This window comes from Salvelinus fontinalis, chromosome 13 (genome assembly GCF_029448725.1).
Source record: "Salvelinus fontinalis isolate EN_2023a chromosome 13, ASM2944872v1, whole genome shotgun sequence".
NCBI classification, from domain to species: domain Eukaryota; kingdom Metazoa; phylum Chordata; class Actinopteri; order Salmoniformes; family Salmonidae; genus Salvelinus; species Salvelinus fontinalis.
The window spans coordinates 20,729,014-20,744,757 of record NC_074677.1 but is presented as its reverse complement, the minus strand read 5'-3'; the positions used below and the strand labels follow the sequence as shown (position 1 = coordinate 20,744,757).

Below are 15,744 nucleotides of genomic sequence, written 5' to 3'. Positions count from 1 at the left end.
TGTCTATATAAGGTCCCACAGTTGACAGTGCATGTCAGAGCAAAAACCAAGCCATGAGGTCGAAGGATTTGTCCGTAGAGCTCCCAGACTAGATTGTGTCGAGGCACAGATCTGGTGAAAAGTGAGTACACCCCTAAGTGAAAATGTCCAAATTGGGCCCAAAGTGTCAATATTTTGTGTGGCCACCATCATTTTCCAGCACTGCCTTAACACTCTTGGGCATGGAGTTCACCAGAGCTTCACAGGTTTCCACTGGAGTCCTCTTCCACTCCTCCATGACGACATCACGGAGCTGGTGGATGTTAGAGACCTTGCACTCCTCCACCTTCCATTTGAGGATGCCCCACAGATGCTCAATAGGGTTTAGGTCTGGAGACATGCTTGGCCAGTCCATCACCTTTACCCTCAGCTTCTTTAGCAAGGCAGTGGTCGTCTTGGAGGTGTGTTTGGGGTCGTTACCATGTTGGAATACTGCCTTGCGGCCCAGTCTCTGAAGGGAGGGGATCATGCTCTGCTTCAGTATGTCACAGTACATGTTGGCATTCATGGTTCCCTCAATGAACTGTAGCTCCCCAGTGCCGGCAGCACTCATGCAGCCCCAGACCATTACACTCCCACCACCATGCTTGACTGTAGGCAAGACACACTTGTCTTTGTACTCCTCACCTGGTTGCCGCCACACACGCTTGACACCATCTGAACCAAATAAGTTTACCTTGGTCTCATCAGACCACAGAACATGGTTCCAGTAATCCATGTCCTTAGTCTGCTTGTCTTCAGCAAACTGTTTTCGGGCTTTCTTGTGCATCATCTTTAGAAGAGGCTTCCTCCTGGGACGACAGCCATGCAGACCAATTTGATGCAGTGTACGGCGTATAGTCTGAGCACTGACAGGCTGACCCCCCACCCCTTCAACCTCTGCAGCAATGCTGGCAGCACTCATTCATCTATTTCCCAAAGACAACCTCTGGATATGACGCTGAGCACGTGCACTCAACTTCTTTGGTCGATCATGGCGATGCCTGTTCTGAGTGGAACCTGTCCAGTTAAACCGCTGTATGGTCTTGGCCACCGTGCTGCAGCTCAGTTTCAGGGTCTTGGCAATCTTCTTATAGCCCAGGCCATCTTTATGTAGAGCAACAATTCTTTTTTTCAGATCCTCAGAGAGTTCCTTGCCATGAGGTGCAATGTTGAACTTCCAGTGACCAGTCAGTATGAGGGAGTGTGAGAGCGATGACACCACATTTAACACACCTGCTTCCCATTCACACCTGAGACCTTGTAACAGTCACGAGTCACATGACACCGGGTAGGGAAAATGGCTAATTGGGCCCAATTTTGACTTTTTCACTTAGGGGTGTACTCACTTTTGTTGCCAGCGGTTTAGACATTAATGGCTGTGTGTTGAGTTATTTTGAGGGGACAGCAAATTTACACTGTTATACAAGCTGTACACTCACTACTTTACATTGTAGCAAAGTGTCATTTCTTCAGTGTTCTCACATGAAAAGATATAGTCAAATATTTACAAAAATGTGAGGGGTGTACTCACTTTTGTGATATACTGTATATATATATATATGCACAATTCTCAAAAACAGTTTTTGCTTTGTCATTATGGGGTTTTGTGTGTAGATTGAAGGAAAAATGTCATACATTTTAGAATAAGTTTACACTTACTATATGTTTTTTAGTTTACACATATTATAAAACTTCAATTAAATGGTGTCTCAAATAGCCCTTTTTAAAAGCCAGGCAGCGGCACACATTTCAGCAAGTAAGTAACTGCTTGTTTCAAATAAACACTTGGTCTAAATGAATTGCTTACGGGGTTACCATGAAAGTTTACGAGGTTTAATGCTTGATTACATTAAATAAGACAGTAATGACAAAAAAATTATGGCAATCATCTGTTTTTACCGACAGTAAGAAACTACTAGCCATTGGTTGCTAACAGCTGAGAACTGCTAGTTAAATGGCAAGCACAAATACAGTCAACAACTTCGGGAGTACAGACCCCCATCAATCGCCTGATCGCACTCTAGTGGCAAAGGTAAGAACTGCCAAATGCAGTCAGAAGAATAATTATTCTGTAAAGGAAAATATATATATTATATATTCATATTTTTTTATATAGAGGCATAGTAAGACAGAAAACGTGACGGTGTTTAAATGATAACACATTAGTGCAGGAAATGAAGAAATGTATTAAAATGCTGGAATTAAACAATTTACTATGCAAATGAGCAAAGCTGTGTGCATTAACCTGTCTGGCACCAGCGTTCCGCTAGCGGAACTCCTCCCACATTCCACTGAAAAGGCAGAGCGCGAAATTCAAAATATATTTTTTAGAAATATTTAACTTTGACACATTAACAAGTCCAATACAGCAAATGAAAGATACACATCTTGTGAATCCAGTCAACATGTCTGATTAAAAAAAAATGTTTTACAGCGAAAACACCAGATATTTATGTTAGCTCACCACCAAATACAAAAAAGGACAGACATTTTTCACAGCACAGGTAGCATGCACAAAGCCAACCTAACTAACCAAGAACCAACCAAACTAACCAAGAAACAACTTCATCAGATGACAGTCTTATAACATGTTATACAATAAATCTATGTTTTGTTCGAAAAATTTGCATATTTGAGGTATAAATCAGTCTTACATTGCAGCTACCATCACAGCTACCGTCAGAAATGGAACCGAAGCAGCCAGAGTAATTACAGACACCAACGTCAAATACCTAAATACTCATCATCAAACATTTCTGAAAAATCGATGGTGTACAGCAAATTAAAGACAAACATCTTGTGAATCCAGCCAATATTTCCGATTTTTTAAAAGTGTTTTACAGCGAAAACACAATATAGCATTATATTAGCTTACTACAATAGCCTACCACACTACAGCATTCATTCATCAAGGCACGTTAGCGATAGCAAAAGGCACGTTAGCGATAGGGAATAAACCAGCAAAAGATATTAATTTTCACTAACCTTCATAAACCTTCATCAGATGACAGTCCTATAACATCAGGTTATACATACACGTATGTTTTGTTCGAAAATGTGCATATTTAGAGCTGAAATCAGTGGTTATACATTGTGCTAACGTAGCACCTTTTTCCCAGAATGTGCGGATATTTTTATGACACTCCAACTATTCTGACCAAATAACTATTCATAAACGTTACTAGAAAATAGATGTTGTATAGGAAATGATAGATACACTAGTTCTTAATGCAATCGCCGTGTTAGAATTCTAAAAATAACTTCATTACGACATCCAGCTTAGGTATAGCGAGAGAGTACCCAAAATCTGGGCGCAAACGACTAGTACAACATGTTCGACAGATATATGAAATAGCGTCATAAAATGGGTCCTACTTTTGAGGATCTTTCATCAGAATGTTTTACAAGGGGTCCTTTGTCGGGAACAATCGTTGTTTGGATTTAGAATGTCCTCTTCTCCAGTCAATTAGCACGGAAAGCTAGCAAAGCGGCGCGAAGCTCTCCTTCCTGAACAAAGGCACACAACGCAACACGCCTAACGTCCCGAATTAATTTCAATAATCTAATAAAACTATATTGAAAAAACATACTTCACGATGATATTGTCACATGTATCAAATTAAATGAAAGCCGGAGATATTAGTCGTCCATAACGACAGCTTATCAGAAGGCAAAACCAGGTCCCTTCACGCGCTCTCCAGAAAACAGGAAACTGGTGACACGTCATGCCGAGAGCTTTTATTCGACCCCAGATCAAGTTATACACTCCATTTCTTCTCTCACTGCCTGTCGACATCGAGTGGAAGACGTATGAAGTGCATCTATACTAATAAATATCAAGGACATTTAATAGGCAGGCCCTAGAACAGAGCATCGATTTCAGATTTTCCACTTCCTGTCGGGAAGTTTGCTGCAAAAGGAGTTCTGTTTTACACAGATATAATTGAAACGGTTTTAGAAACTAGAGAGTGTTTTCTATCCAATAGTAATAATAATATGCATATTGTACGAGCAAGAATTGAGTACGAGGCCGTTTAAATTGGTCACGATTTCCCCCCAAAGTGAAAACAGCGCCCTCTGTCAACAGGTTAAGGAAATAGATACCTGGCTCAAATAGAAGCCTGTCTGTAATAAGCACATTTTAAGTGATTTAAGCAAATAAGCTCCTGGGCTATTAATTGAAGTTTTTGTTTACTCATACTTTAGGCATTTATTAGTTTGCTAGTCGCAGGCAATTGGTGTCCGGGGGATAGTAGTGTAAACGGGGAATATTTTCATGGAATGTGCTGTCAAGCAGCCTTGTAGTCAGCCTAAATCCAGCCTAGCTGTGAATGGCTTGGCTGCCTGCCAAAGTCCAACCCCCCCCCCCCCCCCCACATCACCACCACCACTTATATAAACAAGTGTCGTCTTTCCAATGACCATTAGACTGGCCTTTGAATTTAGGTCATACTCTTTGGGCCTCCCTCAGCTGCATGACTCGTATTGAATGTAAATGCCATGCCCTAGTCTATAGACGTTAGGCCCACTTCTCATGATCTCTTAAATAAGTTACATAATCAAATCAAATGTTATTTGTCACATGCGCTGAATACAGCAGGTGTAGACCTTACCGTGAAATGCTTACTTACATGCCCTTAACCAACAATGCAGTTCAAGAAATAGAGTTAAGAAAATATTTACCAAATAAACTAAAGTAAAAAACAAAAAAAATCTAAAAGTAACAAGAAAATTACAAAACGATAACGATGCTATATACAGGGGTTGTATGGGGAGGTGATGTGACAATGCTTGATAATGTAAATTGAGTCAATGTGCGGGGGTACAGGTTAGTTGATGTAATTTGTCATGTGATTATGCATAGATTATAAACAGCAAGTAGCAGCAGTGTAAAAACAAGGGGGGTCAATGTAAATAGTCCGGGTGGTCATTTGATTAATTGTTCAGCAGGCTTGGGGGTAGAAGCTATTAAGGACCCTTTTGGTCCTAGACTTGGCGCTCCCTTACCGTTTGCCTTGCGGTAGCAGAGAGAACAGTCTACACTGCCTAGTATATAAATCCAGTCGGTGATGCAACCGGTCAGGATGCTGTCAATGGTGCAGCTGTGTAATTTTAAGGATCTGGGGACCCATGCCAAATCTTTTCTGTCTCCCGAGGGGCAAAGGTGTTGTCGTGCCCTCTCCACAACAGTCTTGGTGTGTTTGGACCATGATAGTTCGTTGGTAATGTGGACACCAAGGAACTTAACTCTCGACCTGCTCCACTTCAGCCCGTCAATGTTAATGGGGGCCTGTGCTGCCCTCCTTTTCTTATAGTTCACGATCAGCTCCTTTGTCTTGCTCACATTGAGGGAGAGGATGTTGTCCTGGTCTCTGACCTCCTCCCTATAGGCTGCCTCATCGCTGTTTGTGATCAGGCCTACCACTGTTGTGTCGTCAGCAAACTTAATGATGGTGTTGGAGTCGTGCTTGGCCTGCCACGCAGTTGTGGGTGAACAAGGGAGTACAGTAGGTGACAAAGCAAGCACCCCTAATGCCTACCCTTACCACATGGGGTGGCCTGTCAAGAAGTCCAGGATCCAGTTGCAGTGGGAGGTATTTAGTCTCAGGGTCCTTAGCTTAGTGATGAGCTTTGGTGTTGAATGCTGAGCTGTAGTCAATGAACAGCATTCTCACATAGGTATTCCTTTTGTTCAGGTGGGAAAGGGCATTGTGGAGTGGAATAGAGATTGCATCATTTGTGGATCTGTTGAGGCGGCATGCGAATTGGAGTGGATCTAGAGCTTCTTGGAGCCATGACCAGCCTTTCAAAGCACTTCATGGCTACAGACGTAAATGCTATGGGTTGGTAGTCATTTATGCATGTTACCTTGGTGTTCTTGGGCTCCGGGACTATGGTGGTCTGCTTGAAACATGTTGGTATTACAGACTCGGTCAGGAGCAGGGTGAAAATGTCAGCGCATGCTCGGAGTACACGTCCTGGTAGTCCGTCTGGCCCTGCGGCCTTGTGAATGTTGACCTGTTTATAGGTCTTACTCACATCGGCTACGGAGAGCGTGACCACACAGTCGTCCTGAACAGCTGATGCTCTCATGGCGAGCATAGAAGTAATTTAGCTCGCCTGCTAGGCTCGTGTCATTGGGCAGCTCGCATCTGTGCTTCCCTTTTGTAGTCTATAATATAAGCCCTGTCTATTGTGTTGGCAAAGCAAACTAGGGTGGAAAGCTTTACCTAATGCTGTTAAAATCTTCCTATGGATTGTATTAGAAATTAGTAAATGCTTTTTGTCTGACGAGGCGTTAAAAGGTTACTCCTAGTGTACATCTGTCAGCATTGCTTTGACAAAGTAGTGTTAAGTTTCTGTAGTTTCATAGCGTCGTTAATTTAATGTGTAATTATCTCCGACTCCCTTTCAATCGTAGAATTGCAACCAAGGCGGGTAATTATCCTGGCTCAGACATGGCAGTATATTACAGTATCCTTCAGTTGATGCTTGAGTGTGAGATTAAAACCTCAGTCGTTACTCTCCTGGCGTAACCATAAATGCCATATATTTTCTAGGCAACTACCTGTGTTATGATTAACAACCTTGCATTAAGAATTGTTTGCTTTGCAATAACTCAGATGACTCTTTGGATGAAAGTCAGACAAAACACAGATAATATTAAGCTGTTTTGATTGCTATTGTCAAATGTTCTTGCTGAACACCAATAATCCCTCATAAATTGCCTATACACGGGTTGCCTGACAACGTCATGAAAATGATGCACGTGTATCTCAGGGGTAAAAGGCAGTCTTTTATGCTTCTGAATGGTCAGATAGCTAGCAACAGTGACGAGAAGCTGCCATGTGGGCAATCGTAGGTGGCTAGTTTCAGCTAGTTCTTTCTTGTTCTTGATACCATGTCTTATTTTGAGGTGTTTTGACTTATGTCACGTCAATGCTAATATAGCTCAAATTAGCTAGCTTGCTAACGACTGTAATCCATGTACAGTGCAGTCAAAGTATTCGCACCTTAACTTTTTCCACATTTTGTTACAAAGTGGGATTAAAATTGATTTCATTGTCGTTTTTTGGTCAACGATCTACACAAAATAAATGTATAAGTAAAAGAAAAATGATTACATTTGTAAAAACAATCATGAGAAATAAAACGCGTATCTCTTGATTACATAAGTAATCAACACCCGGAGTCAATACATAGTAGAATCACCTTTGGCAGCGATTACAGCTGTCTTTCTGGGTAAGTCTCTAAGAGCTTTGTACACCTGGATTGTACAATATTTGCAAATTTTTCTTTATAAAATTATTCAAGCTCTGTTAAGTTTGTTAATCAGGTTATTAAATCATTGCTAGACAGCCATTTTCAAGTCTTGCCATAGATTTTCAAGCTAATTAAGTCAACTGTAACTGGGCCACTCAGGAACATTCAATGTTGTCTTGGTAAGCAACTCCAGTGTATATTTGGCCTTGTGTTTTAGGTTATTGATCTGTTGAAAGGTGAATGTGTCTCCCAGTGTCTGTTGGAAAGCTGACTGAAACAGGTTTTACTCTAGGATTTTGCCTGTACTTAGCTCTGTTCCGTTTCTTCTTATCCCCCCAAAAATCCCTATTTGCCGATGACAAGCATACCCATAACATGATGCGGCCACCACCATGCTTGAAAATATGAAGATTGGTACTCAGTGATGTGTTGTGTTGGATTTGCCCCAACGTAATGTATTTGGACTTAAAAGTGTATTCAGGACATAAAGTAATTTTTTGGCAAAATCTTATGTAGTTCTACTTTAGTGCCTTATAGCAAACAGGATGCATGTTTTGGAATATTTGTATTTTGTACAGGCTTCCATTTCTCGCTGTCATTTATGTTAGTATTGTGGAGTAACTACAATGTTGATCCATCCTCCGTTTTCTCCTATCACAGCCATTAAACACTTAATTCTTTTAAATTGGCCTCATTGGCCTCATGGTGAAATCCCTGAGCGGTTTCCTTCCTATTCGGAAACTGAGTTAGGAAGGACACCTGTATCTTTGTAGTGACTAGGTGTATTGATACACCATCCAAAGTGTAATTAGTCAGTCCATGCAACTTATTATGTGACTTGTTAAGCAAATTTTTACTCCTGAATTGATTTAGGCTTGCAATAACATAGGGGTTGAATACTTACTGACTCAAAACATTTTAGCTTTTAATTTGTATTGATTAGTAAAAATGTCAGTTTGACATTATGGGGTATTGTGTGTAGGCCAGTGATTTAATACCATTTTTAATTAAGGCTGTAACACAATAAAATGTGGATAAAGTCAGTGTGCATACATTCTGAAGGCACTGTATTTGAGAGACAACCGGTGCATATTGTGCAAATGCATTTGATTTCAATAACTATATTTTGTCACCAAATATTTAACTTTACATGTTGTCAATAATCCTTTGAATGTCAGCCAACCCCTTCTGTTTTGCCCAAAGTTGCACGTGCATTGGTTTTGTTGCTTAACAACCCACCCATCTATAGTTGTCTGGATCTGAGTGATATTCACTTGTGTAAAACTAAAACAACTGATTCTTTAAAAATACTTTTAATTTGAATGGATCTGATATGAACCTTTTGTGTTGTGTTTGTGCAGTCCAACGGCGAGACCCGAGGCCAGCGGCTCCACGTCGTCAGCCCCTGCCAAGCCCAGCGGTCCAACCCATAAGATCTGCCTGGTGTGTTCAGATGAGGCGTCTGGTTGCCACTATGGAGTCCTCACCTGCGGAAGCTGCAAGGTCTTCTTCAAGAGGGCCGTTGAAGGTTGGTGACGGAGTAAAGATCCACACTCACAACTCCATTCATGCCCAGTTCTCCCTCTCAATAATAGACTATAGTTGAACATATGTACTACCGGTCAATCTATTGTGGTAAAATGTACATCGACTTTGCAGTAGTACACTTGTATGTCTTTTTTGACACGTGGACTCACTAAGCGTTGTCTTTACCTATGGGCTAGGTAAAGATATTCTAACAAAAGGGTACCGATTGGCTCTGTGTTAAAAAGTAGGCTCATTTTAATGTTTCATTTGAGCAGACTATTTTATTTAACTAATTTTCTTACAATTTCTAGCTAAGATTAGGAACATTTTAGGTTCACACAAATATAATCAGAAAAGGTTTCCTTAGGCTTCTATTACCCCAGGCCAGAGTAGGCTAGTGACTCATGGTTTTCTATCAGGCTGTGGTGTCTATGCTGCTATTTGTATGTCCAACCCATTGTTTGCATCCTATACCTCTGAACAGCCTGTCCAAACGACTGTTGGTCATTAGAATTACATGAGATCTCCTCTCCTGTTTCATATGGGCGAGATGCCGATAAAAGATGCTGTTCCATTGTGTAGGCCTACATTGTGCTTCAAAGGGTTAATTTGTATCTTTAAAGAGCTTGGAAACTAGTTTTAGATAAAATAGTAATCATTACATTAGTTTACTCATTTGAGGCGAAGGGCTATTAGTGAAGAGTGGCTGATATGCTATTAGTGAAGAGTGGCTGATATGCTATTAGTGAAGAGTGGCTGATATGTAATTAGTGAAGGGTGGCTGATATGCTATTAGTGAAGGGTGGCTGATATGCTATTAGTGAAGAGTGGCTGATATGCTATTAGTGATGAGTGGCTGATATGCTATTAGTGAAGAGTGGCTGATATGCTATTAGTGAAGGGTGGCTGATATGCTATTAGTGAAGAGTGGCTGATATGCTATTAGTGAAGGGTGGCTGATATGCTATTAGTGAAGGGTGGCTGATATGCTATTAGTGAAGGGTGGCTGATATGCTATTAGTGAAGGGTGGCTGATATGCTATTAGTGAAGGGTGGCTGATATGCTATTAGTGAAGGGTGGCTGATATGCTATTAGTGAAGGGTGGCTGATATGCTATTAGTGAAGGGTGGCTGATATGCTATTAGTGAAGGTTGGCTGATATGCTATTAGTGAAGGGTGGCTGATATGCTATTAGTGAAGGGTGGCGGCTGGCACAAAAGAGCTAGCTGATGACAGTGTGTTTTAATAAATGTGGAAAACTGTCTTAACCTGTTTTCGCTTTGTCATTATGGTGTATTGTGTGTAGATTGATGAGAAAAATATATATATTTTATCCATTTTAGAATAAGGCTGTAACATAACAATGTGGGACAAGTAAAGGGGTCTGAATACTTTCCAAATGCACTGTATGTGTGTGTTTGGGATTTGTAGCCTTTTTCGGGTTTGTTATTTTAACCATTTTCTCTTAACGTAGCCTAAATTAGTTTTATTACAAGCTCACTACCACAGTCAATGTACCGTTCACTGGGACTGCCTTTGAAGTCCATTTAGTTGCTCTAAATGCTTGACAAGTGGGCTGCCATGCTACTGTTACTCCTATGAATACAATCGAGCAGCCATGAACGTTATCATACTTCAGGGCAGTCTATGTATTTATGTTGAGGTGTATTTACGTAGTTTGTAACACAACTATTTCGTTCTCATGAAAGTGCATACATGAGTGTTTGTATTGAAAGAATGGAGATATAGCTACTGGATCTGTTTGTCAAATTCAAACCCTGGGTTTAACTACAAAAATAACAGATATTACTCTGAGTGAAATACAATATTTGAGTTCAGTTTAAAGGATAATTGTTACATATTGTAAACGTTATTTCAACCTTACTGGTGTAAATGACCAAGTAAAATAATATGTAACTTTTTTGAGACTTGAATTGAGCTGTACTTTCAGCAAGAAGACGTCATATCTGTTATTTTGCTCTTTCTTCCTCCATTCTACGGTTGTTGTCGCTATGGTGAAGGATGGAGAGCACGACAAAACACAGATGGTAAATAAACCCACCTTTTTAATAACACTTCTGCTTTATCCATGTCCCTCAATCACTGTACTGGAAATCTGACCTGATATGCAAGATTGAACACGCACAGTACCCTTCTCAATGCATGTGTTTGTGATTTGATGATTCATAATGTATTTGGGTCTTAAATTCTGTTTTTAATTCCTGCTTGGAATGTGGCTCTCTCATCACTTTGCTAATAGAGTTAAAGGCCCAGTGCAGTCAACGTGATTTTGGAATAATACTTTGAAGTTGTGAAAATGATAATGCCGTGTTAGTGTAACGGCTGTTTGAAAAGACTGCCTGAAATTTCTGCCTGTTTTGTTGGGATGGAGTTTTGGCCTGCCCGATGACAACACCAGGCGGTAAATTGGTTAATAGATTAATAAGAAAGAGTTCCAAAACTCTCTGACAATAACTAGTTTTCAGTTTTCCCCGCTCAGACCACTCGCAAACAGTCCTAGCTAAATTCTTGCTTGAGAAATTGCTCTTGCTAAGAAGCAATTTTTGTTTCTTTGTTTCCAATCAAAATGGTCAAAAATCACACTAAGGTACCTAATTGTTAACAAGAAATTATTTGATTTTGAGATAAAAACGGCTACATTGGGCCTTTAAGAGATGTTTTTATGCACAAAACCCAATAATGTCATACTGTAACTGCACTGATTCTAATGATTTGTTTGCCCTTGATTATTTTTAACTTGTTATAATCCAAAATAAAAAAATCACATTTTGCTTTTGTTGGATATTGTTTAATTGAATGTGATGGTGTATTTTTCTTTTAGCCAAAAGAGAGATGCCCATTTTTCAGAATAACTAACCGTGCAGTTTAAATTAACATTAGTGAACCTCTTTATTGACGTGTGATGGATAGAACACTAGAACGGAAATGCACTCATTTTGTATATTTGTGACAATACAATGTTTGTTGGTATGTCAATCATACCAACAAATATAAGAAAGGTTCAGCATAGCATGTTATTGTGTATAAAGATGCCACTGGGACTCTCGCAGCATATTAGGCTCAAGGTAAAGGCCTGTGAAGGGATGCTACAAGTAGCATGTGTACTTATCTGCCATAACCACCACGCTCGGTAAGATGTAGACCGTCTTGTGTACCTTTCTAACCTACTGTGCCTTTGTCTGACTCAAATGGCAACCTATTCCTCTCTTTATAGTGTGCTATACAGTAAGGTGCTATTTGGGACACATGAGGCAGAGCTGAAAGAGCAAGCCCCGCAGCGGTTGGTTATGACACACAAATCACCGTTACCTGTCAACATGTCACATGACCCAAATCACTCACTCGCTTTTACTAAGAGGACACCCTAGTCATGTTTGGATGGCTATTGGCTAGTGACGTCACCCTCCAACCAAAGAGTCCTCGTTCCCTTCCCCCACTCCCATCTCCCACTGTATCCCTAGCCTGACCATGTTTTCTCAGCAGGGCTGGAGGAAGCCTGCCAACCAGGGCTAGCCTAGCACCTACCGCCAGCCAAGTCCTCCTCAAAAGCCTACAGTATGAAAATGGGATTAGAGAGCGGATGCTTCTGGGGATTCAGCTGGCACTGTTTAGTTTAGTTTATGGATGGTTGTTTGCTCTGCTCTTTGCAATGGCTGCTGCTGCCATGACTACCCACTGCATTACAGTTAGCTGGGATTTGATGTTGCAGGTTCCAGGTAGATATTGTTTTGCAGTGCTTTGGCTGCGTTTCTCTGCGGTTAATCATTTGTTGTGGTACTGTAAAACAGTAATATATTAATCTATTTAACTAACTTTTACTTAAATGCCCTGACTGTAGATCAAACAAAAAAAAGCTATCACATCAGTAGAAAGCGTGGCATTTGATCTCATTAATGATCATATTTATAGTTGGTATAAAACATGTTATCTGTAGATGTACTAGGTCCTTTAAAAACATTTGTTTTTGTATTGGACCAATGATGTGAATACAGTTGGGTAGGCCTACTTGTTGCTTATATTAAACTAGTTAGTCATGAGCATGGCCTCTGTCTACCATAGAAGATGCGTTGATCTGGGTGAACATTTTGTTCAGTTGGCATTCTCCAGGCTCTGTCATACAAGCAATATTTTTTTCCCTCTCGTCTTCAAAACTAGGCCACACTATCAACAGCATTACACCCACAGCATAGGGACAATCTCTTTATCTCTGTTTTTAAAAAGCTTAGGCTACTATTTTACCTGTCCGTTACTTCACCTTTAGGTTAGGTCATGAGCGGCAACCCGCAGTGCTTGGCTTAGACCCTCTTGCTAGTAAAAATAAGAAAAATGAAAATATTTTGTCACACACCGGATAGGTGCAGTGAAATGTGTTGTTTTAATTACCATGTTCCTCCATCCCCAGGACAACACAACTATCTGTGCGCTGGGAGGAACGACTGCATCATAGACAAGATCCGCAGGAAGAACTGCCCGGCGTGCCGCTTCCGCAAGTGTCTCCAAGCAGGGATGAATCTGGAAGGTAAGAGTGGCACCAACACACATTCATATTGTTCTCATATCAGTGGACTGGTAGTATACACTATTTCAGTCTTTTGGCAAACATAGTCATCCGGCAAAGGTAGACAGCATGTTGTCTCTGAAAGGTAGGGCTTTATGTTTTTGTCCCCTATAGCGATTGTGATTAGGAGTAGGATTAACTCTTGGATTCACTTAAGCCAGTAGTGGGCCTTAATTCCCGCGGTTAATGTTGACATAAGCTAACCCAGTGGTTCCTCTCTGGCCCAGTGTTTAACAAGGGTCAGAGCCAGTGATCAACAACAATCATTCAGTCAGAGCCAGTTGTTCCCATGTCCCCGAGCCATAGAAAGATGGATACAAGGTTCACATAGGCTGTGTTTGGTTGTGGACATTTGTGTTTTTAAGGGAAATAGGGCCTAAATGGTCGAGTGAGAACGAAAATATGCCATTAAGAAAGAGGCAGCACTCTGCGGAAATGGACATGACGATAATTCACATTAATCCACCACTATATGCTATTTATATACATGTTCATTCTCACAGTGCTGCAGGGTATTAAATTGTTGATTTTATTTGTGAGTCAGAGAGGGGAAAAAACCTTGATGGATACGGGTGCATAAGCAGACAACCAAAACCTTGGGTTGTACCAGAACGGCTCTTAGTTGCCATAGAAACGTATGGAGGAAATAAAAAAAGGATAGACAAGACTGAGATGGTTTTTTGATGGTGACCCTCTCATCCGTTGCCAAGCCCCACATATTATAACAAAATTGATAGAACAGTTTTTCACCCAAGTCCAAAATACAATTTGTGTTCTTCTTGTGTTACGTTGCTCTTTTTAACTCTCTTTCGATTATTAAAACCTTTTCAGGCGTAACACAATGTGGATGACCGACCTCTATTTTAGGAGTAAACTGTAGCCAAGGTAACCGGATAAGGCATCCTATAGGCTGCATGTTTTTGTTATGAAAACGCAAGGTGTCTGTGTGGTCTATGCACTATCACCACCTGGGTTGAGTGAGATACGATAGCTAACAGGGAGGAGAATTACTGATCAGCTCTCTTTTATTCTCTGTCTTCCTCTTTGCAGCGAGGAAAAACAAGAAGCTGATCCGATTAAAAGGTCAGCAGACGTCGATGGAGCCGAGCCCTCCCCCACCTGACGAGAGGGCCTGCGCCCTGATCCCCAAGTCCATGCCCCAGCTGGTACCCACCATGCTATCCCTGCTCAAAGCTATCGAGCCGGAGGCCATTTACTCTGGCTACGACAGCACCATTCCCGACACCTCCACCCGCCTCATGACCACCCTCAACAGGCTGGGCGGACAGCAGGTTGTCTCAGCTGTCAAATGGGCCAAGTCCCTACCAGGTGAGAACACCTGGTACACCTTCATTAACACTGGGACCACAGACATCGGGTCATTTTAGCACAAATATGACTAGCCGTCATTATGGGCTAGACTTGGTCCATTCCATTTCAACTCGAGTTAATTCAGGAAATGAGCTAGGCCTAAATGTAAATCAAGTGGCTTGCAAATTAATGAGGATATTTTTGTATTCATCTCATGAATTTCCATTTTATTGATTGTGGAATGGAATTGAGTTGACCCCCAGCCTCTAATCATGAGAACGAAGGAGCATGGTTTGATAATCGCCCCAAATATTTACTCTGTGCCTTGGTCTCTTCCAGCGGCCAACTGGCCTGGAATGAAATAACTTGTGGAGAAATCTTACATAACCACTGCATGGTTAAACAAATATGATCTGAAAGGACCTTCAACACTTTTGAAGTCTCAACAATGAGAGATGATTGAACTGCAATTAAAGGTCACGTTTAACATTGACTTAACCCATAACAGTCTAAGCCCCGACTAAGCTGGGATGGGTTCTACTAAGCTATATGGAATTGTTTTAAAAAGGTCATACCAAGGATAATTTTCTATTTGATTTTTAAATTTAAGACCACTTGAAGAACAGATTCACTACATGGAACAACAGATAGTCCCCAAAACAATCTAAAGGAACTTCCTTCTGAAGTGCCTGTTCTATATCTGAGAGATATAAGAAAGATCAGGAAACAATTGTATTTTTTTTTTTTTTTACATGTATTTAACCCCTTATTTTTGGTACTGGAGACTATAGAGACTGTTTAGTACCAAAAATAAGGGGTTAAATACATGTACAAATGAATAAAATAGAATATATATATAAATGTGTTTATATACTGAACAAAAATATAAACACAACATGTAAAGTGTTGGTCCAATGTTTCATTAGCTGCAATAAAACATCCCAGAAATGTTCCATTTGCACAAAAAGCTTATTTCTCTCAAATTCTGTACACACATTTGTGCATCCCTGTTAGTGAGCATTTCTCCTTTGCCAAGATAATC

At 40.7% G+C, this 15,744-nt stretch overlaps 1 protein-coding gene across 4 annotated transcripts in view; it reads left to right on the top strand.

Annotated features, from left to right (window-relative positions):
• Window positions 1-15,744, top strand: part of LOC129868232 (glucocorticoid receptor) — a 110,372-nt gene that overhangs the window by 74,632 nt on the left and 19,996 nt on the right. For 3 of the 4 annotated variants that reach the window (XM_055942024.1, XM_055942025.1, XM_055942023.1), the window contains exons 3-6: window positions 8,646-8,812; window positions 10,834-10,860; window positions 13,236-13,352; window positions 14,442-14,720. In XM_055942024.1, coding sequence (XP_055797999.1) covers window positions 8,646-8,812; window positions 10,834-10,860; window positions 13,236-13,352; window positions 14,442-14,720 — 590 coding nt within the window. The remainder of the gene's footprint in view (window positions 1-8,645; window positions 8,813-10,833; window positions 10,861-13,235; window positions 13,353-14,441; window positions 14,721-15,744) is intronic. The other variant, XM_055942026.1, reaches the window with a different exon arrangement.